Consider the following 22,161-nt stretch of genomic DNA (forward strand, 5'->3'; position numbering starts at 1 on the left):
TTTCTTGGTTTTGTTTTGTTTTTAACCTCCAGATAAATGGATCTGCTTAACTGTCTTGGTGATAACCCAAGATGTTGAGATGCACAGTTGCTGCAACCCAGGCAGCAGTTTCTAGCGTTAGCTAATTTTTTCTGTTGTGGTCAGTGACTGTCTTTTGATACACATTTGAAGACCTTTTTGCCCCATGGGTTAAACCTGTCTCTAAAATTTGTGTCCAGCAGAAGCATCCACAGTGCCTATGCATACCTGTACCGTTTGGAGCAGTCAGCAGATAGCATTCTTTATGCTTCTGCAGTAACTCTAAGACAGGTTTCGCCATCTGAGTCTTAATGAGTAAGCGACATTCTCAAGATCACACACCTAAGTGGTGGAGCCTGGGTTTGCATGCAGGTTTGACCAGATCTACCTCTTCTGAAAGTACTTCTGATAATTTAGTGTCTGTCATCTGTCCCTCAGCAGTGTACTAATGCTTTTTGTGAGGCCCATGCAGGTGTAGGCACTTAGAAAGTGGTCAAGACATGTTGCTGAGTTGATGATTCCCAGGCCTGAGTTTCAGATCTGGGGATGCAGAGAAACATTACAGAAGAGTGTTGTCCACTGGGCACCTCCTACACCTTCTCTGAAGGCTCCTTCTTTTTCTTGTTCATTTGAATAATGACTTCTCACCTCTTTTGGAAATTAGTAAAATTGTGTGTCAGCGCCCCTTTGAATCTACTTACGTAGCCAACCTTTGTTACTATTGTTGTTTAAAAAAAAACATTAATTGTTGTAATTATGATTCAGTGAATCCCCATTACACAAGGGATTAGTTCCTGGATCTTCTGTGGATATCAAAATCTGCAGATGTTCAGATCCCTTATAGAAAATGGCATCATATTTGCACATAACCAACACATACCCTGTCATCTGCCTTAATATGTCTAGATTATTAATAAATCCTAGTACAATGTAAATGTTCTCTAAATAGTTGCTATTTTGTATTCTTTAGAGAATAATGACAAGAGTCTGTACATGTTAAATACAGACAGTTTTTCTCCAGTCTGCAGTTGGTTGAATCCAGAGAGGTGAAACCTGCAGTGAAAAGACCAACTGTATATCATATTTTTAAGTTTATATAATTGTTTTGAAGCATCTTAGTGGTATGAATATATGAATGTATGTTTGCAGTCACGTTTCTAAAGTGAGATTAAGGGCTTCAAGACTCTGCTGTACATCAAGCTTTGACATAAATGGGTCCACCTCAGGTTCCATCTTTGGGTATTCTTGGAGTACTCATAGTATTCATTTTGTGGCAGATTTACTGTAGAATATTAATGTCAAAAGAGAACCAAAGGATCACTTCATAAAGAACCTATGGATCAGATATTGCTTAAAAACTCTTTTCAGTTTAAACTACCATATGGTACTGGTGTGCTCATATAATAAATGTGTGGTTTGTTCCAGTATTGACAAAACATTTTACTAACTCCCTTTTCCAGGAAAATGATGAATTTATAGTATGTTTTAGAGATTGCTAATTTATTTCATGTTTTCATGAATCTTGAAGAAGGAGGTATTTCCTTTTCTCTTTGCACTCAGGTAAAATTTGTCTTTATTGATTGGGTAACCTTTGCTGTTTATTTAATACCACATATACCACAGATGTACATGGTTGAGGTTTTGAAATTTTGTGACTAAATGTGTAAGTGATAATGTGTACAGAATATTACAGTAGCATGGATGAAAGGTAGGACTGCTCAGTTCTGACTTTGTTAAACTATGAACTTCCTGTGGTTTAATCACCCTGACTTTTTCAGAATAATGGATGGAGGAATGTTATCCTTTGGTTTTTTTCCTGAGATAATAATGCAAGGCTATGTATTGCATTAAACTGTGACCAATAGTTCGTCAGTGTTTTAAAACAAGTCTTTATTTCATGATCAGTTCTAAAAGCTACTCTCTTTCCTCATGAAGACAATATTTAGCATTTGTTTCCTCAGCTTGATGAATTAACATATTAATTATGAATACTTGCTAATAAAATAATATTTTATTGTCTAAGTGTAAGTTGGAGTTTACTTTTTAACCTTTACTACTATGACCAGCTCTCTGGACTCTGTGCTGGCGTGATACCAAATGCTTTTTATGTGATCTCTTTTAATCCTCTCAGTTACAACCAAGAGGTAGGTACCTTTATTGGCACCATTCTACAGATTTAGAAACTGACAGATTTAGTACTGAGAGGTCCTACAGCTAGCTGTGAAAGCCAGGCTGTACAGTTGTGTTTCTAAGCTAGTACTCATAAACAGAGTACTGCAATGGCCTCTCCAAGGAAGGTTCTTATATTTACTACTGTTGAATTTCCAACAGTTAAACAAGTACATTGATAGTTAGGACATTTGTGCAACAGAACAACAAACATTTTGACTGGGAAAAATGGAATTCCAGCTGTTGAGCCTCTTCCTGTGATTTCATTCAGTTTCTGTTTAAGTAACATTATGAACCTCTCTGCTTTTGTTTTCGGTGCATGGTGGCATATGCATCACATACTGATGATACATCTCGTGAGCTGAGTTAATGATCCATCTTCCTGCTCTCCACTCCGAGGTTTTAGACAGTGCTCTGTGACTCCTGGTGTTTTTCATGTGGCATATTTCCATAATGGCTGATCGAGGCTTCATGGCGTGAATCTAAACCTGGAGTCCAGTCAGCCAGTGCATCCTTAAAGAGTGTAGGGAGCACCTTAAAGAGTGCCCCTGTCATGCCTGTGTGTCTAAGAGCTATATGAGAGCCAGCAGCCACTGCGCAGGCTGGGGTGGCACTTGCTGTTTATTCATATCCAGCACCATTTCTTTTCATGAGAAAGCGCGGCCTTGTTGGTAGCAGTCCCTGCATTTCCTTGAGTACTTGTGTGTTAACCCTGTGGGTGTTGCCGTTCCTTTTACCTGCAGCCTCTCGACGTCATTCCAGGTCCACTAGTGCTCTCTCCACTGCTGAATCTGTTGGGCAGTCAGGTGAACAAGTGCTAACTGCATGACTCGGCTTCTTCATCTGTTCTGGCTCCACACTCTGTTAACATTTGTTTTTGTCTGTGTCAGCTAGCGCTTGGCATGTGTGCACCTCATACTTGTTTTCTCCAATGTGCTTTTTTTTTTTTAAGTTGGTGAATGTTTATAGTTCTGTTAATAGGCCATAGATGCTGTATCGCCTGTTTGACAACATCATTTCTCCAATGTTCATATTTATGTCAAAACAAAAAACAGGGAAGAACCTCCTATCAGCCCTTTCTAGGAAAACAACCACCAAGACTAGGTGCCACACAGGGTCCCTGTGGGGAAATGGGGTGGGGATATCATCCAAGAGTCTTTTATCCCCAAAGTCTTTGTTCCCAGGATAGTGTGAAACGTTAACGTTCGTTAGTGTCACGTTCCAATTATTTTGAGGTACTATTTAATTACCAGCACTTCAAATTATAGCTTGTGTAATTTCATGTATATGAAAATACATGTATTACCATAAAAATTTTACAGAAAAGTGAGATTGGGATTCAGGTAATCAAGTCATGCCAAAGGTTAGCCTGTGCAACCTGTGGACCCCAAACCTTCTGCCTCCGTTCTCTTTAACATATCAAAGATCCACTGGCCATAGGGGCAAAAATGGAGCATACAGTAACACATCAGTGTGCCACATTTACCGGGCATCATTTTCATATGCTAGCAGTCCCCAGTGGCTAGTTTCTCAGTTGAGTAAGGCATAATTAATTTATAGACCGTTGATGGTGACAGTGCATACCAATTCACTGAGTCAGTTACTTTCTCCTTTTCTTTCCAAATGAAGCCAGCTATGCATTTTAGCTGTATAGACTATGATTAAACACATCCCCCATAAAGGGAGGGACCACTACGAGGTTACAGTCGTATATATCCATCTGTTGGAGAATTGAGATTTGTAGTAGTATCAGAGCAGTGAAAATGTAGAACAGGTTTTGGTCTGATGAAAACAAAAACTTGTCATTTTGCTGAGATCCAGACAAAAATTTCCCCTGAAGATCTACAATTCAAATTCTGTGTCATATATCAAAGGATCTACAGTTGCTATGTATGGCAAAGCTCTGTGCATCTGGAAAGCACAGAAAAAAAATTGCATTGTTCTTACAAGTTTTAATTTTGTGTCTGAAAATCTAGTATTATCAGTATTATCCCTGGAGTAAGAATTGCTGGCATGAGATCTACTTTTTTTTTAATACTCCATTTTACTTAAGTTTATGCTGGGTAATTTTTAAAATGGCTTATAACTGAATTACTTTCATTCTGTTACTCATAAATTCCCCACTATCTACCCTTTTTTAATGGAAAAAAGACTTGAACAAAGATCATTTATAAAACTATGTACACAATAGATCTCAAATTTACAGTTGTTTCTTATTTTAACTAATAAATACATGTGGTCTTTTGTGGTCTTTTTTTTAGTGCGTGTAGCACATTAAATCACCTTTCAGATGTAATGACTAAGATGACACTTGGAATGATCAAGATATGCATTAAAAAAGGGGATAGTATAACATACAATTTTTGTTTCCTTATAAAAATTCATGACTGTATAACTCTTGACTCACAATATTCAAAATTGTTTTCTGTGGTGGTAGAAGGTATAATGCTTTGAAATAGACATTTCTCTAAAAAGTAAATAACACTTTACTTTTAAGCCAATTTTATAGGTGATGTCTTTCTATCTATTTAAAATTATTAGTGTATGATTTTATAGGAAAGATTATTTCAGGTAAAATAGATACTAGCTTCCCTATCATTCTAAGTGCTTTATTATTAGAATATGCGTAGTGCAGAGATTTTCCTTGTCCAAACAGTATCTTATTTGTTAAACAAGGAAAACACTTTTTATTATAACCTTCTTAAAAGGTTTTTTTATACATTAGAATTTTAATCTAGAAACTTCCTATTTCCAGCCTTTCTTCAGGAAAACTGATCATCTAATTTAATGGGACTTGAATTAAAAAGGGAATCTTCATTTATCGTGAACATTAACAACCTCCAGGATAGTTGTTTGAATTGCTAAAATTTCCCTTAAGTTCTTCGGATTCTTCCCATTTTATTTATCTATATAAAGACTATCATTCAAAAATCCTTTAAAGGGACTCCAGTAAAATCTGTATATCTGAATGATTAATATTATGCAGCAAAGGTACTAGGTATTCTGAGGATTACTAAGTGATTTCACTAAATTTTAAAGTAATTTTTGGTGACATGGACATCAGGATGAACAAGTACCTGAAACTAATTGAACTTAATTGCTAAATATTAAACAGTAGTGACAGTAATCAAAATTTGCAGAGATCACTTTAATACATTTATTTCAAGTTGTTACTTTGTAACTTCAGATGAAGTTAGAATTCATTTATCAAATCATGAAGCTTTCCAATTAGTTTGAACAAACATCAAGGCCACTTTCCTCAAGAAGGAAAGCTAAATAGATTAAAAGGTCCATCTCATAGACCAGCTCCCTTCTATAAGAAGTTCCCACCCCACCCGTCCAAATTTTGTCAGTTCAATACCGTGGGATAGTTTCCACTAAACGAGAGCTTTGTGGCTCAGTAATATTAAATATGAGCAACTTCGGCTCTTCCCTGGTAGGAAAGAAGTTCAGTGCAGTTAAATTGGCTAAGGATTTCTCAGCACCTGTCTGCTTTAGTGGAAGATGCAGAAGCCTTTGTAGAGAATTGAGGAACTGTGAATCCAAGTGACACGTCTTTTGCTTTTGTTTTCTAAGTAGACCGGTTTGGGCTGAGCCAGCCAGGACGAATACCTGGTTCTGTGAATGCCATGCGGGTTCTGAGCACCAGCACAGACCTGGAAGCAGCTGTGGCAGACGCTTTGGTAAGAACACAGTCCGGGCAGGCTGTCTAAATTGTTCACTCATCTTTTTCTCTCTGAACAGGAAGCTACCCCCAAATCAGGGTACTAAATCATCTTCGACACCCTTTAAACTTGTATAAATATTGAATAAATTCAAATTGTTCCTATTTTCTTGTACTTCCACCTCTGCACAAATGTAAGTGAAAATTGGTCTTCCAGGAAATGCAAGGATCAAGTATTCTTGTGCTCCTCAATATCAAGGAGGTTTTGATGACGTTGGTCTTCTCAGATGTCATTGGGCTTTTTTTTTTTCTTTTTGAGTATGATTTTTTTCAGCATGTTCTGCTTTCCATCCTGTTGCTTTTATTGCTTGACAGATTTTGATGGCATAGCCTAATAAACACATGATTATAACATTATCTAATAGAGTTTGAGGTTTCAGATTTATATTTTATTATCTTTGTGGGTCCATATGATTCTGTTTTGTTTTGTTTTTAAATAGATAATCAGTGTTCAAGTAAATTTTCCTAAATTTTAAGGCTTACTCTCTAAGGGTATGAAGCACCAGTGGAACACTGATGTGTTTTTCCATCATTATAATGTAGTATCCAAAGAATAAAAAGTGAGCAAAACTCTAATTTGTGCTTATAGCAAAAGTTTGTTGGCAGAAGTGACTTGTGGTCAAATTGCTCTTTAAAGATGCACTTGATCTGGTATGACATATTCCAGTTTATGTGCGTAGCATTTGAAATAGGTGGTCTTTAGAACAGCCTGATCTCTGCCCTTGCCTTTGCTGTTTTAAAATTTATTCCCTTGTAAGGAAAAAAGTATACAACCAGTGTCCTGCTTTGCGACCCTGGGGTTTTTAATCTCACCATGTTCCATGTGGTCAACATTTTATAATCTGTGGGTGTGGTGATTCCCACTCTCATCCCTTTGTGGCTCTCCCATTTATTCTTACTCAGCTGATGATTCTTTGACAGGTGTCTGTGAGCAAGCAGTTTACTGCTCTCAAAATGCCCTCCTGATAGGCAGACAGCCTGGCCAACTCTGTTACCACCCTTTCTTTTTTATTTTTTTTTTACCACCCTTTCATGTAGGGCTTTTCCTGGCAGGTTCAGCAGTGCAGGGTAATTGCTCTAACCCTGGCTTTAACTTGAGTCAGGAGCTGGAACAGAATTCTCCCAAGCTGTTTCACCTTCCAAGTTGCAGCAGTTAGAATCCGCCTTTATTTATTCAAAGACCCTAGGAAGTGGAGGTCAGTGGGGATGGGAACAGTGAAAGCTGAAGAAACCCTTAGCTACATGGGACTTACAGTTAAGGCAGAGGACTGTGTTTGTTGTTGTTTTTTGTTTTTGTTTTTTAAAAAAACTGCCTAAGGGGCTGTATGCAAAGTTCTACCAAGCAGAACAGAGCCAGAGCTGGAGAGTTGAGCTTTAGCTTCTTTTGTCTTTTGGTTACTTTTCTCTCGTTGCTGGGACAAAATACCTGCACCCAAAATTAAGGAAGGAAAGGTTTATTTCACTTACAGTTTGTGGAGGTTTCAGTCCATACTTGGCAGATTACAAGGCAGAGTGGCACACGGCAGAGGGCTACAGCTCATGGCAGCAGAACACAGCAAAGCAACAAGCACACATAAGGGAGGAAATGGCCAGAAGCACCCTCTTTCTCTCCCTTACATATGCAAACTATCCACCCCAGGGCTGGTGTAGCTGTCACACCCATAATCAATCAAACTCTAAAAGCCTGCTCCATGGTCACATGAGGCTTTGGGGGGACACCCAGACACAAACCATAACAGTCTTGAGCTTTTCTCTGAGCCCCAGTCCCGTAATACTCTTTTGGCCTTGTTACTTTTTGTCCACCCTGTTTGGTCTCTCATATGACCTGTTCCTGAAGCGAAAACACAGGAATGGTACTGAGTCCTTGCCTACAGAATGGTAGCCCCAACAACAGACAGAATGTCTTACAGAAGTAGATAGTAGATCAATGGTGACCTTAGAGATGTGCTTTGTGGGTATGGGGAGAGTTTTAGCAAAGAATTATAGCAAACTCAGAAAGTCTTAGGAGAGGAATAGGAGGGTTAGGAAATGCCATTTTGAATGCAATCTGACTTACTATTATCCACTTGATATGAAACGCTTGCTGACCTGTGTTTTTGGTTTGCTAAAAGATGTTTTGCTGTACACTTTTGTTGCCAGAACAGTCCCAACATATGCTTCTGACATAATTCTCTATGCTTTTTCCCCATCCTTCAATATTTTCCTGCCTACAGCTGTTAGGAGACGCCAGGAGCAAGGTACTAGTGCTTTAACTTTTGTTTAAAACTTTGTTTTTTTCTGTTGCAAGTATATTTCTTTTAGAATCTAGCAGAAACAGCCCAAAATGTAGTAAAGTGTAGGACTTCTGGTCTGAGTTACAATGCTGTTGAATCTATGGATGCTTTTCATTAGTGATGGAGTCAGTCACCTTTCACATGTGTTTTTGTATTTATTTTGAATGTCAAGTTTTGTTCCTCTTCTGAGTATTTCATTTTACTAACTCAACCTATGCCTATTATGTCATCATTTTTTCAGGATTGAATTCATTGACATTTTTCTTATTTTAGGACTAGTCTGTATGTAAGTGGGATGTGACCATATATTGTATCATCCAAACAAAAATACTTTTGAGAGAGAAAAACAGGATGTTACTGATAATTATGTGGAACAATAGACAGCATAAGAGTCCTGAGCAAATTGGGATTCATAATCATTCGTGTAATTAAACAATTACATTTGTTGGCCAGGCATGGTGATACACACCTGTCATCCCACCAGTGATACACACCTGTCATCCCACCACTCAGGATTACTATGAGTTTAAGGGCAGTTTGGGTTACATAGTGAATTCAAGACCAGTCTAATCTACATAGTGAAACCCTATCTCCAAAAAATTTTTTTTTAATTTATAAGATTTAAGCTAGTCACTTTTAGAAAAATTTGTATTTAAAAATTACATCAATTTTACATAGCTACTGTTATATCTCTTATGGTTTAATATAGTTTTATATGTGGGATATAAGTGAATGAAACAGGTATTCATGTTGAGCTACAACCCGTAGGCCTTTTTATTTTAAAAGTGTCTCACTAAGTCTCCAGCTTGTGTATGCAAGCCTTGAACTTGCGATCTTCCTGCCTTAACTTGCTGGAGTGCTGGGGTTACAGATGTGCTCCACCATGCCTGGATCAATTTCAGGCTTTCTTAAGGGAATATGAATATGCAAGCAAGTGTACCCATGCCCATGCTCGTGGTTTATTGCTTTTAACTGCAAAAGGGCAAAGGGTGCACCTCCCTGCTGTGTGTCAGGTGCTTAGCTGAGTTATTTAAGACAGAATTTCATTGAACCCTCACCACAGGCCTGTGGGATCCGAATAATTACTACCCTCTGAAAAATGAGGAAACTGAAGCAGAAAGCTTCAGAGTCTTTCTGAAGTCATGCAGCTGATCCGCATGGCACCAGAACTGTGACCCAGTCTGTCCTACAGAAAGACCCCCATGCTGTGTCACAGGCCTTCTTCTTTTCCCCACCGAGGAGTGTGGTGCTTATAACCTATCTTGCCTACTTGAAGACTGCTTTTCTATTTTTATTTCCCTATCCTGTAAGCGCAGGAAAAGTGTATGTCTCTGTGTCTTTTTACATGGATTCACCTCTTTGTTGTTTCTATTTGGTATGACTCACTGCCATTTCACCTTCCATTTCTTCTTCATTCATCCCACCCCCATTGGATCCATCAGAAGAAGCCTGTGCGGAGGAGATACGAGCCATATGGGATGTATTCTGATGACGATGCCAACAGTGATGCCTCAAGTGTCTGCTCTGAGCGCTCCTATGGCTCCAGGAATGGTGGCATTCCCCATTATCTGCGGCAGACTGAGGATGTCGCCGAAGTTCTCAACCACTGTGCAAGTTCAAACTGGTCCGAAAGGAAAGAAGGGCTTCTGGGCCTGCAGAACTTACTGAAGAGCCAAAGAACACTGAGGTGAGGACAAGAGACTGAGATTGTGAGCCACATTTGAATCCCCTGTTCCATTCATCAGGGGCTTGAAGGGATTCCTTGTCATTTATGGAGTTCTTACCAAGTTCCACTTGCTAGGGCAAGCACTAAGGGTGCTAGCAACTGCGTCACAGTGCTGGCCAGTCAGGAACTGTAGAATTTGTTAGGTTTGTAAAACATTCAGTTTCCATAAGGTTCACATTTGTCCATCAGATATGTTACTTGAGAAATTTTGGGAAAGTTTCTAACTAAAGTAAAGAATAAAAATGCTGCAAGTTTGTATGGTCCATTCCTCTTAAGGGTTTAGTAAAAATGGTACCAGCCTCAGTATAAAATTTTTAAAAACATACGTGTTTATGTGGCTTATAAGTATGCAGAGTAAACATAATAAAATAGAGCACTCCAAAATAGTAACATTATCTTTAGAATTATTTTTTACTTTTCTCTGTTTCTATATGTCATAAATGTTAGAAAATAAGCATGTATTGCATACACCAAAAGAAGTTCACATCACATCCCATCAAATCTAAGGTGCTGTTAACACGCCATTGTTTTATATCTTCCTTAAGAAATGCTGCTTATTAAGCATGATGATATTAATGTCATTGATTACAAGATGAACCTCAGTAGCAAAGATGTTAAAACAAGAAAAAAGAAATACAAGTAGTAATTGAGAAATAGCAGTGTAGACTCCATGAAATACACTATATTATGACATCTAGGTCATTTTTTAAAGAGAAAAAAATAAAAACAGTGATACAGAATTTCAAAACATGATATTAAAAATAAGTTGTGAGACTGGATACATGTGGCCCCGGCTTGAGGTCCCTCCTAGATTGACGTGACTAGGTGAATGGTGGCGGGTGAACAGCTGTGCTCCATGTTTGGTCTTCAGTTCCATGTCCCTGTCCCATGTTACTTGAAGACAGTAGGAGAAATCCAGGCATCCCTGACAACCTCTAGTGATCTCTCAAAAACAAAACAAGGATGACTTGTCTTGATCATTCTTCAAGAATCTGTTTCATCCTGCTGGTCCCACTTTCTGGATTCTAAGTGTTTGCCGCTTTCTAGACATTATGAAGTCAATAACGTGTAGAAATCTTTTGATTAATACTAGTCTCATCAAGTTGTACTGTAGCAGTGTTGAAGGACCACTGGGTCAAATGCTTCATCTACAGGAGGAAAGGGATTACTCGGGTGATTTGAGGAAGAGCACATCCTTCTTTCCATCCTCAGAGTAAAAAGGCACTCGGGGCCACAGTGGTCACCTTGGTTTTACTTTGTCCCTGACACAGTAATAGGTATGAAATGTTATCGTCCCCAGTTCTCTCAGCAACAGTACGACTACCTGACTGATAAAGCAGCTACATCTTCAAGTGGAGGCTGGGAGATACCATGGTACTTTGTTTATAGCAGAATTGAGATGAAGGTTCCAGGTCTTTCTGACCCCAAACACGTGTTTTTTCTAGTTTAGTCCATTGCTGAGATGAGGTGAAAGGGATTTAACTCATGTTTTATCACTTCCAGATGTGCAAGCTTGACCAGATCTCTCTGTCTTGGAATTCCTGTTTCCTCATTTTAAAATGACAGCAAATGTATGGTTTTATAGTTAATTTCATCATAAATTCATTATGGCAATTCATTTTTCAAGAAACTCTTTCTTCTGTAAATAAAGATTAAGGAAAGTTTGTGCAACTGGCTGAAACAAAAGGATTTTTAAAAGCAAAGCTATAACCCATTGAAGTGGTGATATGTTTAAATTTAAAGTCATTTATTTCTGTTTTATTTCATCTAGTCGAGTAGAATTGAAGAGATTGTGTGAGATCTTCACCCGAATGTTTGCTGACCCTCATAGCAAGGTAAGTCTGGAATCACGTCTTCCCTGTATTCCTGTCTGCATGTTTGTGTGAGCTGTATAATATACTATCCAAGAATGAGTGACAATTCGCGTTACTGCAGTTTTAGCCTTACAAATTTTACATCTGTTTCAGCAATAACGTTACGTCTTTCAAAAAGTTTTTGGGAATTCATATGTTTTAGTTCTTGGGAATTCAAATGTTTTTTAAAATGTGCTTCAAATTATCATGGAGAGAGAATCAAACGTCATTCATTCAACAAATGTTTTTTGCATGCCTTGTGTTAGCCAAACAATCGGGTAGTTCTAGAGTTAAGATCTATAATGCATTTTTGAAGTTAGAGTAGTGAAGAAAATATATACCTAATTATTTTTGAATCCTGTGTAGAGCTTGCTGTCACAGAACAAGATAGAAACATGAAAGTATTTATTTAATGGGTTTATTATAAAATAAGATTGTTATTTCTCCAAATAGAAGAGAATTTTGCTGTTCACAAGCACTTGCTGGATGGTGATCATTTAGCTAATGTCTCTCTCTACCTCCTAAAGCCAAAGGAAGCACCAAGTTAGAGGACTTACCTTTTTTACATGAGTCCTGCAGTGGAAGAAATACCCATGAGTGCAGGACAAGGTCCTTTCTAGCGATAGTGAGGAAGGAGGGCCTCTTCACAAATGTTACATAGATTTTCATTGCCTAACCATTGTTTGGGAAAAAAGCCTTTAAAGGCTATTAGATGCATTTAGGAGAAGAAAATGAAGAGAAGAAGATGAAGGAAAAGTTAAAGTTGGATAAAGGATAAAAAAAGTATAGAAATTGATAGAACCTCAAATCAGCAGAGGCAAATCTTAAATGCTGACATTCAGGATTAGCCGTGTTAGACTACTGTTCTTTAATAAACATAATCTCTTCCAAGTTCTGTTGAGAGAAGAAACCTGTAATGGCCAGAGAGTCCAGCCAGTTATTAATCATCTTCCTTTTCTATCCTTGCTTCCTTATAAGAATTGTCCCTGAAGTAGCAAACATCCATCCTGGTCTGTTCACACATCCGTGCACCCATCCATTCATCCACCCACCCACTCACCCAATCAGTCATTCAACATTTACTGAGTACCTGCCATGAGCTAAGGATACAGAAAATAAGACAGAGTCCCTGCCTTTTGAGTCACTCACAAGATAGTAGGGAATGAATGCATGGTGGCTGTCCATCCCCATCACCCCTGCACAGATCTCACTGTATTGGTCTCAAAGCATGTCTTAAAATTTCTACTAAGACTCTCTCAGACAGGATAACATTAACAATATTAATAAATTCCAAAAAAGATGGAGTTAAAGGCCACATAGTTACCCAAAGTTACAGTCAAGATTTATCTTAACATAATGTTAAAAACAATAAGATTTAAAGCACAAGTATAGTATGATTTGTAAGCATTATACCATAAGGGATATTTAGATGGTTTTGGACATTGATGAAATTTCTGTTACCTGTTACCTCTAGATTGCTGATTCAGAAGCAGAATGTGAGGATAAAGAAGGAAATTTGTTTCCATCAGAAGGCTCTTGTCCAGTGAGTTTGGAGGTCTCAGTTTAGTTAATACTTGCTAGCTGCTTGTGAGCTAAGTCAGGAACCCTGCAGCCAGGGCTCACTGGCTTTTTCCTGAGCTGTCTCACCAGAGACCTCTCAGCGTGAGCAGTTACCTGTGGTTGTCCCAGTAGAGGAAATTCATTAAGAAGGAAGGGAATCCACTGATACTTATCACTCTGAAATTTGTTCAGAGACATTTTATTGTGTACTATTTCATCTTAAATAGCAGCAGTAATTACACACCAGCATGAGAATTATGTGAATTGTCAGCATCTTTTATCATAATCTTTTATTACTTCATAATATTAGAAATAGGCATGTATCAAAAAGCTAACTCAGGAAAGGCAATAGCTGTGCAATAGTGAGTAGGATCTTCCTTATTTTGCGTCCTATAATAGTATTTTTTGAACATGAGATGAGAAAAAGCAGTATGGAAGAATTAGGAAAATTAAGAGTCTATCTCTCTGTCTCTGCGTCTTTCCCTCTCTGTCTCTCTGTTTCTCTGTCTTTCTCTGTGTGTCTGCCTGTGTGCCTTCCTCTCTCTCTCTCTCTATCTCTCTCCCTCTCCCTCTCTCCCTCTCCCTCTCCCTCTCTCTCTCCCCTCTCCCTCTCCCTCTCCCTCTCCCTCTCCCTCTCCCCCCCCCTTCCCCACTTCTCCCTCTCCCTCTCCCTCTCCCTCTCCCTCTCCCCCCCCCTCCAGGATTAAGTCAGAAAAGTTAATTTCTCTCTACTGACCTTCACAGGCTTATATTGAGGGAGGAGAGAATATTTTATCAGTTTGTAGCTTTTTCAGGATTTTTGGAGAAACTGCATGAAAATGATATTCATACCTTGTGGACTAACATGGAATTTGTTTTGTTGCATGGCCTGGGTTGCGGTGGAATTCACAACAGAGAGTAAGTGCCAACCCTTTTCCTTTCTCTGTTTTTCACAACACATTTGCCTTCTGTGACATGAATGATTGTTGATGGTGTGCACTTAAGTGATAAGAGTCTGGGTGGAGCAAGCATGGGTGTTTTTAATGTTTTCTGAACTACGGAGGAGACTGAATTAAATATGTGATGTGTTTGGTTTTCTGTTGCACCCAGGTGTTCAGTATGTTTTTGGAGACACTTGTGGATTTTATCATAATTCATAAGGATGATTTGCAAGACTGGCTTTTTGTTCTTCTCACACAATTACTAAAGAAAATGGGAGCGGATTTACTTGGATCTGTGCAAGCAAAAGTTCAGAAGGCTCTAGATGTCACAAGGTAAGTGGTTATGGGCTCAACCACTTTGATGTTGCAAGATTTTTGTTTCTGCTTTCTTGCCATTTGTTCAGTTACTCATGGCCACCCACTCCAGTTTCTCTTTTGATCACATACATTCCCTTGTGGACTTATTTATCAGCATGTCCCACCAGTGCAGCAGATGAAATACCTGTCTTCCTTGAATTGGCATTATGTTTGTGAATTCCTAAGACAAATATAGAGACATATGTGAAGCTTTGGAAATTGATTCTCTGTGGCACTATGGCTATGGATTCTGCTCATACATTTTCTGTCCCGTCTGGCTTACTTGATTAACAGTAGCACATGCTGCCCTGCTATTACTCCCATGCATGCCACTCATACATGGCTCTGGTTGCTGTGTAGGCATTTCTTCTTTAACTCACTTATACTAGCAGGTTCTTGCCTTTTTTTTTTTTTTTTTTTGGCTTGTGGGGCAAGGATTGGTCTCTGACTCTGTTAAGGGTGACTGCTGTAGAAATCTTATCCAAATATATTTTCTTTTGATTTTTAACAAATGCAAAGTAACATAACTAATTTATAATAAGGCTTTCAGACTCCATCCTCCCTTTGGAGCATTAGGGTTAGTAGAATTGGAGAGCGTTACTGTGCACCAGGGGACAATGGGCTTGTGGAAGTGTGGCCATGAATTGACTAGGAACTGTACTAATGCAGCTGATACTTATAAATGAGTACCGTAGACAGAAGGAGGATTGCTGTTAGGCTAGCAAGCTGTAGCCACTTATGGCCTTATTGGAATATGGGGCTGTTGCTATGAGAGTTTCAAGAAAAGGTCAGAAACTGGAATTGAGGAATACATTTGCAGATTTTTAAAAATTTTTTTTACTCTGTCTTAGTTACTTTTCTCATTGCTGAGACAAAATGCCCAACACCCAAAGTTAAAGGAGGAAAGTTTCATTTCAGCTCTCAGTTGGTAGTAGTTTCAGTCCATAATCAGCCAGTTCCAAGCAGGGTGGCGTGGCAGAGGGGTATTGTGGAGGAGAAACAGTACACAGTGACACAGGGCAGGCAGAAAGCAGCAAAGCAGTGGGAGCAGCAGGAGCAGCAACAAGCCACAAGGCAGAGACTTCTCTGTATTACCCCTTCCAGGCTGCCCACCTTTTGGGTGGTGCCATCCACAACCAGGTTGGGCCTTCTCATTGTCCACAGCCAGAGCTATGCTTAACCAGTCAGTGAACTAATTTAGTAATCATGCACCTTTAATCCCAGCATTGCACAGTTTAATCCCAGCATCACACACCCCAGAAATAGCCCACTCTGAAAAGCCCCATCTATGACTGCATGAGGTTTTGGAGAGACATCTCGATACAAGCCATAACCCTCTCTAAAGGCCAAATAATATATGTGAGCCAGATTTAAGTCATTTAATTTGGGCAAATTAATGACATTTCAGATTTTTAGGAATGGTAGGGAGTAAGATTATACTCCTTAACTGTGATTAAGGAATATAGATCTGACATCCTATTAATTTTTCTAGTTCTTTTTTTTTTTTTTTTAAAAGTTTCATAGATTTGGTCCAAGTCTCTAAGGCATTTTTTCTTTTTCTTTTTTTTTTTTCCTAGTAGCTGAGATGTGTAGCTGCACTCAGGCTTTGCTAGACTTAGTCATGGGTTACATGGGGAGGCTTTTGGTGATGGTTGAGAGGGGCTCCACAGGTTCTCAAGCTTACTGCTAATGTACCTCAGTTTCCTTGCTTCTTGCTGTGCCTAACAACAGAGCACACACCATTTACTGAACTGTATTCTCCACCCACCCTTTGCTACAGACACAAGAGGAATGTTTTGTGTGTGGTGTGTTGGCCTAGTCACTTACAGTGTGTACACCCAAGTGTACTGTATTTCCAGAAGTAGTCATCAGAGCTCCCAGGGTACTGTAGCAGAAAAGAATGCCATTGGATCAGGTTTACTTTTTGTTGGTAATTCTAATGATAACTCTGGTACCTAATATGTATGACATTATAAAATTTTGTTTTTATTGTATTGCTTCTTTGAATTTTTGCATCAGTACTTTGATAATAGCTATTATTTGCTTCATTTTATAGATTTTAGCCTACATCCATATTTATTTTACTTCTGTAAATTAAGAATAATCTCTTAAGAGACTGCAAAGAAAGTAATATACTCAGTCTCAAATGTAACAGATACTTGGGTTGTGTTATTTTTCCTTTTAATGTAGAAGTTACATCAACACTGTCCACAACAGGGTTCCATTATGCAGTTTTGAGCTAGTGCTAATAATGCTGCACTTTAAAGGAGAAAGCACTGACTTTCTTTGGTAAGGAGACCCTCAGGAACACTTGATTGAGTCAGAGATGTGCAGTGACTGTGAGAAGGGGGATCAGTCATAGACAAGAAATGTAGCAAGAGAAGAGACTCGCTGACCCAGGCTTCTATGTATGAGCTGTAGCTGGGTGGAGAATTTCCCATTGTGGATATGACATGGGCATTCTTCCGCAGTGACTATACAAAAGCGAATCGTGCACAGTAACCAGGACAAGGAGGCCATACAGTCAGCTTACATGGAGTCAGCTATAAGTAAGCCCAGTGGGGAGGTAAAAGTAATAGAATCAGAAGTATTTTATGTATGGAGTAGTGACAAAAGTAGCTGCGGGGAGAAGCCCAAGAGGAATCTCGGCCTTGTTTTCTTAAGATTACTGCTTAATCTTTATTTTTAAGGTAGCTACTCAAAGTAACTTTAGTATGTGTTTTGGGAGACGTTTTTCTAAATTGTCTACATAACTATGTATGTATATAGTATTTATTAAAAATGAAAATGACTTTTAAAAACTGAGCAGGCTTTCCCTATATTAATCTGCAACAGTATGTTTTTATTATATAATTTTACATTCTTTTTTGTAATAGATTTATTTAAAGCAAGCACTTCTCTTTTTCGTGCAATCTAGGGACTCTTTCCCATTCGATCAACAATTTAATATTTTGATGAGATTTATTGTGGATCAAACTCAGACTCCAAACCTAAAGGTCAGTAGATATTTGTCATTGTAATTCAACTCCTCCAACTGAAAGTTGCTTGAAATTTACCTTTTAAAAATACATGACTAATGTTTAACTATTAGGAATTAAGCTAATTAGGAATTAAGCTTTCCTGTCTTGCTCTTTGTGGACATATTCCCATTTCTCTTAGTGCCTAAAGAGAAGAATTACTGGTTCACTGGGTAGACGTGTGTGTAACTTTTTAAGAAATTTACAAAATGGGGGGCTAGGGATTTAGCTCAGTGGCACAGCGCCTGCCTGGCAAGCGCTAGGTCGTGAGTTTGGTTCCTGGTACCAGTGTAAAAAAAAAAAAAAAAGAAATTTACAAAAATGGTTTTACCATACTATATTCCTGACAGCAGTGAATAAGATCTTCAATTATTCTCTCTCTTCACCAGTTTTTGAACATTGCTTGTCTTTTGCACAGTATTTAAATTAGAAAGACAATCTGATATGTTGAGATTGTTATCTTATTGAAATATTTCTTTAATTTTAACATTTTCTAAGGTGGAGATCATACTTACAATAACAGGGTCCCTGCTCATTGTCTGTTCTTTGATCATTAACTTCTGTTGGGGTTACAGATGCACCTAATAAATTGTAATCCTCCTCTCCTGGGATCAAAACCAATTGAAAAGTTGGAGAAGTTGCGGTAGAACACAACTGTGATTATTGACAATGCTACCTGGTGGGAGGCAGCTTAGAATATGGGTTAACAGAGTGACAGTTGGACCTGTCTCCTCTGTATTATTCGGACCACCCTCCCCACGAGGACCTTGCAGCTTAGATGAGATGTACAGTGTTGCTCTGTGTGGAAACATAAATCGAAAACAGGAGTTTTTCCCCACAGTGATGTTTACTTTTCTCTAGTCACCAGTTAAATATTCTGTTCATTCTGGAAAGCATGCTTGCAGTCCTCTTTCTTGGGAGGCTGGGGTAGGAAGATTATAAGCTTGAGGTCAGCTTAGGCAACCCAGTGAGACTGTCTTTTAAAAAAAAAAAGAGGCAGAATTCTATTCAAAGACTTATCAAGTGTATTTAATGTTTATAACTATTGGGTCTTTCAGGTCAAAGTTGCAATTCTGAAGTACATCGAGTCTTTGGCCAGGCAGATGGATCCAACTGATTTTGTAAACTCAAGTGAGACAAGGCTTGCTGTTTCTAGAATCATAACATGGACAACAGAACCAAAGAGTTCAGACGTGAGAAAGGTATGTCCAAGAGAACTAAAGCATACTTATGGACTATTCCTAAGCATATGTTTTTTAAAAATTCACTTAAAAACTTGCAGAACACCCTAGCCATTTATTTTTCTGTAGAAACCAAGCTTTGCTGTTGGCATTAATCCTTCTCTTTCCTTCTCTGCCTATTTCTAATCTTAGAATGAAAACCTGATAGGTCCAATTTTCTTGGACATTTCTCTTACAGATTTTGTAATATGAAAGCACCAGTAGTTTAGTGTCTATTACGAGAATGCTACATTAGTTTATAACATGTGATTTGAGGATGGAATTGCATCTGAGGCTAGCTGGATATAGGATGCCTGATTGTAAAAAGTATTTGAAAAGTTTGATAAGCTATAACAGATTCTTGACTTTATGAAGAGCAGAAGTACTAATTGTGTGCCGTACTTAGAACATTCTTTGATTTGGAAAGTAGAATTTGGTTGGAGTAGAATTCAGATTTTTGAGGTACCAGATACCAAGGCATTATTATTATTATTATTATTTTTTTTCTGGTTCCCGGAATCAAACTCATGACCTTGCACTTGCCAGGCAGGCGCTGTGCCACTGAGCTAAATCCCCAGCTCCCCAAGGGATTATTTTTATAGTTATTTTATTGGCTCAAGGAAAATACTTGCTGCTTTCTTCAAAAATGGAATAATGAGAGGCACTTAACACAATGGAGTATAACCTGTTACTTCTGTTGTTGGGTAATAGTCTGCTTCACAGAAATGTTACGAGTTTTAATTAATACATGTAAAATGTTTAATCCGTCCCTGACACACTAGAGGCCTACCACTGGCAGGAGTTACCGGGTCTCTGGGGCCATTATTCTCATTCTCTTCCTGTCAGTGTAACAGCCTACACTTGGATTTCTCATGTAGCTGTAGTTGATTTTTACTTTGCCTTTTATACTTTCAAAGCCAGATTTCTCAGTTCTGCCTTCAGACCAGAAGTACTCAGTGTTGGTTATATGAGTATAATCAGGAGCTTGGCATTGTTTTCTCCTGTACTGTAGTATTTCCGGAGCCATCCCCAGTTGTTTGGCCTTGGGGCAGTTCGAAAATCTGAGTCTGGGCAAGGACAAAGGAAAGGTGATCCCAGGCACTAGTTAGCAAAGCTGATGCAGTTCCAAGTGCAAATAAATGCTGGGCTCCCTCTCTGCCCGCTTCCTTTGTCTCTCTTCCCGCTCTTCTCTCTTTCTGTGGTGGCTGTGTGCCTCCTAGCCCTACTCAGCATTCAAAGAGGAGAACCAAATGGTCAAAAGATTTTTCTGGAAGGATCCATTTAATTCTCACTTATGTTGCATAGTAATAAATGTTGTCCAATGTCAAAGGAACAAGGGCAAATCTTTTTAAATCACTTAAAGTTATTATTTTAATATAAACTAATAGTTTTGATCCATGATCCTTTCATAAAGTATCTGAGCAATTAGCAAAAGAAATTCCATTGGGAACTTTCCACCAATAAGCCAGTTTTGGGGAGATATAAGGGGAAGTAATTAGATGATTTTGTTTGGTTTAAAAGTCAGAAATACATGAACCTGTTATAATTTTCAAAATCACAGGATGAACCAAAAAAAAACCCAAAAGGTTTAATTAAAATTTAAGTCACTAGTTTCTGTATTTAGGTGTAGACATGTGCAAGCAAAATGTATGTCATACTCAGCTTTCCATCCTGTAATGAAATGCCTTTCACAGGCTGTTTATGAAGAGGGAGTTTATTTAGCTCACGTTTTGGAGGAGCAACACAGGCTATCTCTCTCCTCTGCCTCACGTCATCGTGCAGGCACATGTGTGGAAGAGCTTAAACCACAAAACAGGAAGTCATTGAGAGAGTAGCATCCCATAGTCCCTTCCAAAGCATGCCTCAGTGACCTAAGGACCTCCACGTGGCCCATCTCTTAAATGTCTGCCACCCCCAAATCATGCCAGTGTGGAGACCAAACCTTTAATCATGGTGGGTGGTTGGAGGATACTCAAATCATAGCAGCACCTATGTGTCTATGTCTGTGCTTTTGTAATGAAATTTTACTCAGGTATTTGCTCCCATGGACTGAAGTGTGTTTTAGATCCCACATTACCATCATTGGGACCTGTTTGATCCCAATTTTCACTTTTGATCATACTGCCCACTTTCTGAGGACATACACATGAGAAAATTTGAACTAGGACTTAGCGTTCCGACTTCGCTAACGATATCACAGGACTTTCTTTCCTTGAGCTGTTTAGTTGGAGATACCAAAAAACTCAGCTTGCTTTAATACTAACTGAAGCCAAATATGATGAGGAAATTAAATTTATTGCCGGAGATCACATGGTTAATTCACTGTTGAGATCTACAAAACGTATGTTCAGTTACTTTAGATTCTGTGGTGTTATTCACAAAGTTTGTCTCCACTGGCACCTTGCTCCCGATGCTTCCCCTTACCGCTCCCCCTTCCAGTTGTGCAAGCTTCTTAACTTTTCAACCCCAGGTTCTGGTACAGTAGTCCTGAACTTCAGAGGAATTTGTGAAGCTCTAGCTCAGTAGTTCTCAGTCCTAGCTGCACCTAAAATCACATTAGATGCCTAGACTCCACTTCCATGGTTGAGCCTGATCCTTGTACTGTTTCTAATTGAGGTTCCCTCCATCTTGGCTGATTTTTTAGTGCACAGAGTAAAAGTCTGTTGTTTTAAACTATTAATCTAGGATTGAACCTCAAAATATAAAACTGTAGGTGTAATTTTGGCCTGGTTGCAATGAACTTTCTTGCTGCACAACCTAGCTCTCATATCTTCAGGGTATAGTCTGGCCCCACTGTTCCTGGTACCTTCCACACCTCCCTACCCCATACCTAGAGTTATATGCTTCCTAGTTACCCCGATAGTCCTCCTTCAGGCTGGCTGACTGGACACTTGCCTAGTGTACTCACTGCACACTGACTTGAACATGGGAAGCTTCCCAGAGAGTAAAATGTATCCTACATCATGAAAAGGATGAGATTTGCAAAAGTGATGAAGGAGAGGAGCAGTACTCCATGTTGAAAGATTGTCTGGGAGCAGTAAGTAGACTAGTGTGCCTAAAGCAGAAAGTTTTGAGAAGCTGAGTGTCAGGAGACTGTTTAGCTCATCCTCTGTGCTCAACAGTAAGTTCAGTACCTGTGGGAACATAGAAACTATTATAGTTTGGAACTAGAATGTCCCACAAAGGCCCATGTGTTAAAAACTTGGTCCCCAGCTTGGCACTGTTGGGTAGTGAGAAGACCTAGGGGAAGAAAGTTAGGACAAGGGGGTAAGGGGCTCTTGGATGGGATATTGGGACCCTGCCTGTTCTATCTTTCTTTACTTC

General features: G+C 38.9%; 1 protein-coding gene across 14 annotated transcripts in view; it reads left to right on the plus strand.

The window, feature by feature from the left end:
• Clasp1 (cytoplasmic linker associated protein 1) overlaps positions 1-22,161 on the plus strand; it is a 245,378-nt gene that overhangs the window by 182,553 nt on the left and 40,664 nt on the right. For 4 of the 14 annotated variants that reach the window (XM_005397639.2, XM_013521070.1, XM_013521071.1 and 1 more), the window contains 9 exons: positions 5,767-5,870; positions 8,125-8,148; positions 9,627-9,871; positions 11,682-11,745; positions 13,238-13,306; positions 14,218-14,220; positions 14,413-14,576; positions 17,518-17,596; positions 18,676-18,819. In XM_005397639.2, the coding sequence (XP_005397696.1) occupies positions 5,767-5,870; positions 8,125-8,148; positions 9,627-9,871; positions 11,682-11,745; positions 13,238-13,306; positions 14,218-14,220; positions 14,413-14,576; positions 17,518-17,596; positions 18,676-18,819 (896 nt within the window). Of the gene's footprint in view, positions 1-5,763; positions 5,871-8,124; positions 8,149-9,626; positions 9,872-11,681; positions 11,746-12,687; positions 12,691-13,237; positions 13,307-14,217; positions 14,221-14,412; positions 14,577-17,517; positions 17,597-18,675; positions 18,820-22,161 lie in introns of all 14 variants that reach the window. The other 10 variants (XM_013521074.1, XM_013521073.1, XM_005397643.2 and 7 more) reach the window with 4 other exon arrangements.

Source organism: Chinchilla lanigera, unplaced genomic scaffold (assembly GCF_000276665.1).
Source record: "Chinchilla lanigera isolate Chin_1 unplaced genomic scaffold, ChiLan1.0 scaffold00058, whole genome shotgun sequence".
In the NCBI taxonomy this organism is placed as follows: domain Eukaryota; kingdom Metazoa; phylum Chordata; class Mammalia; order Rodentia; family Chinchillidae; genus Chinchilla; species Chinchilla lanigera.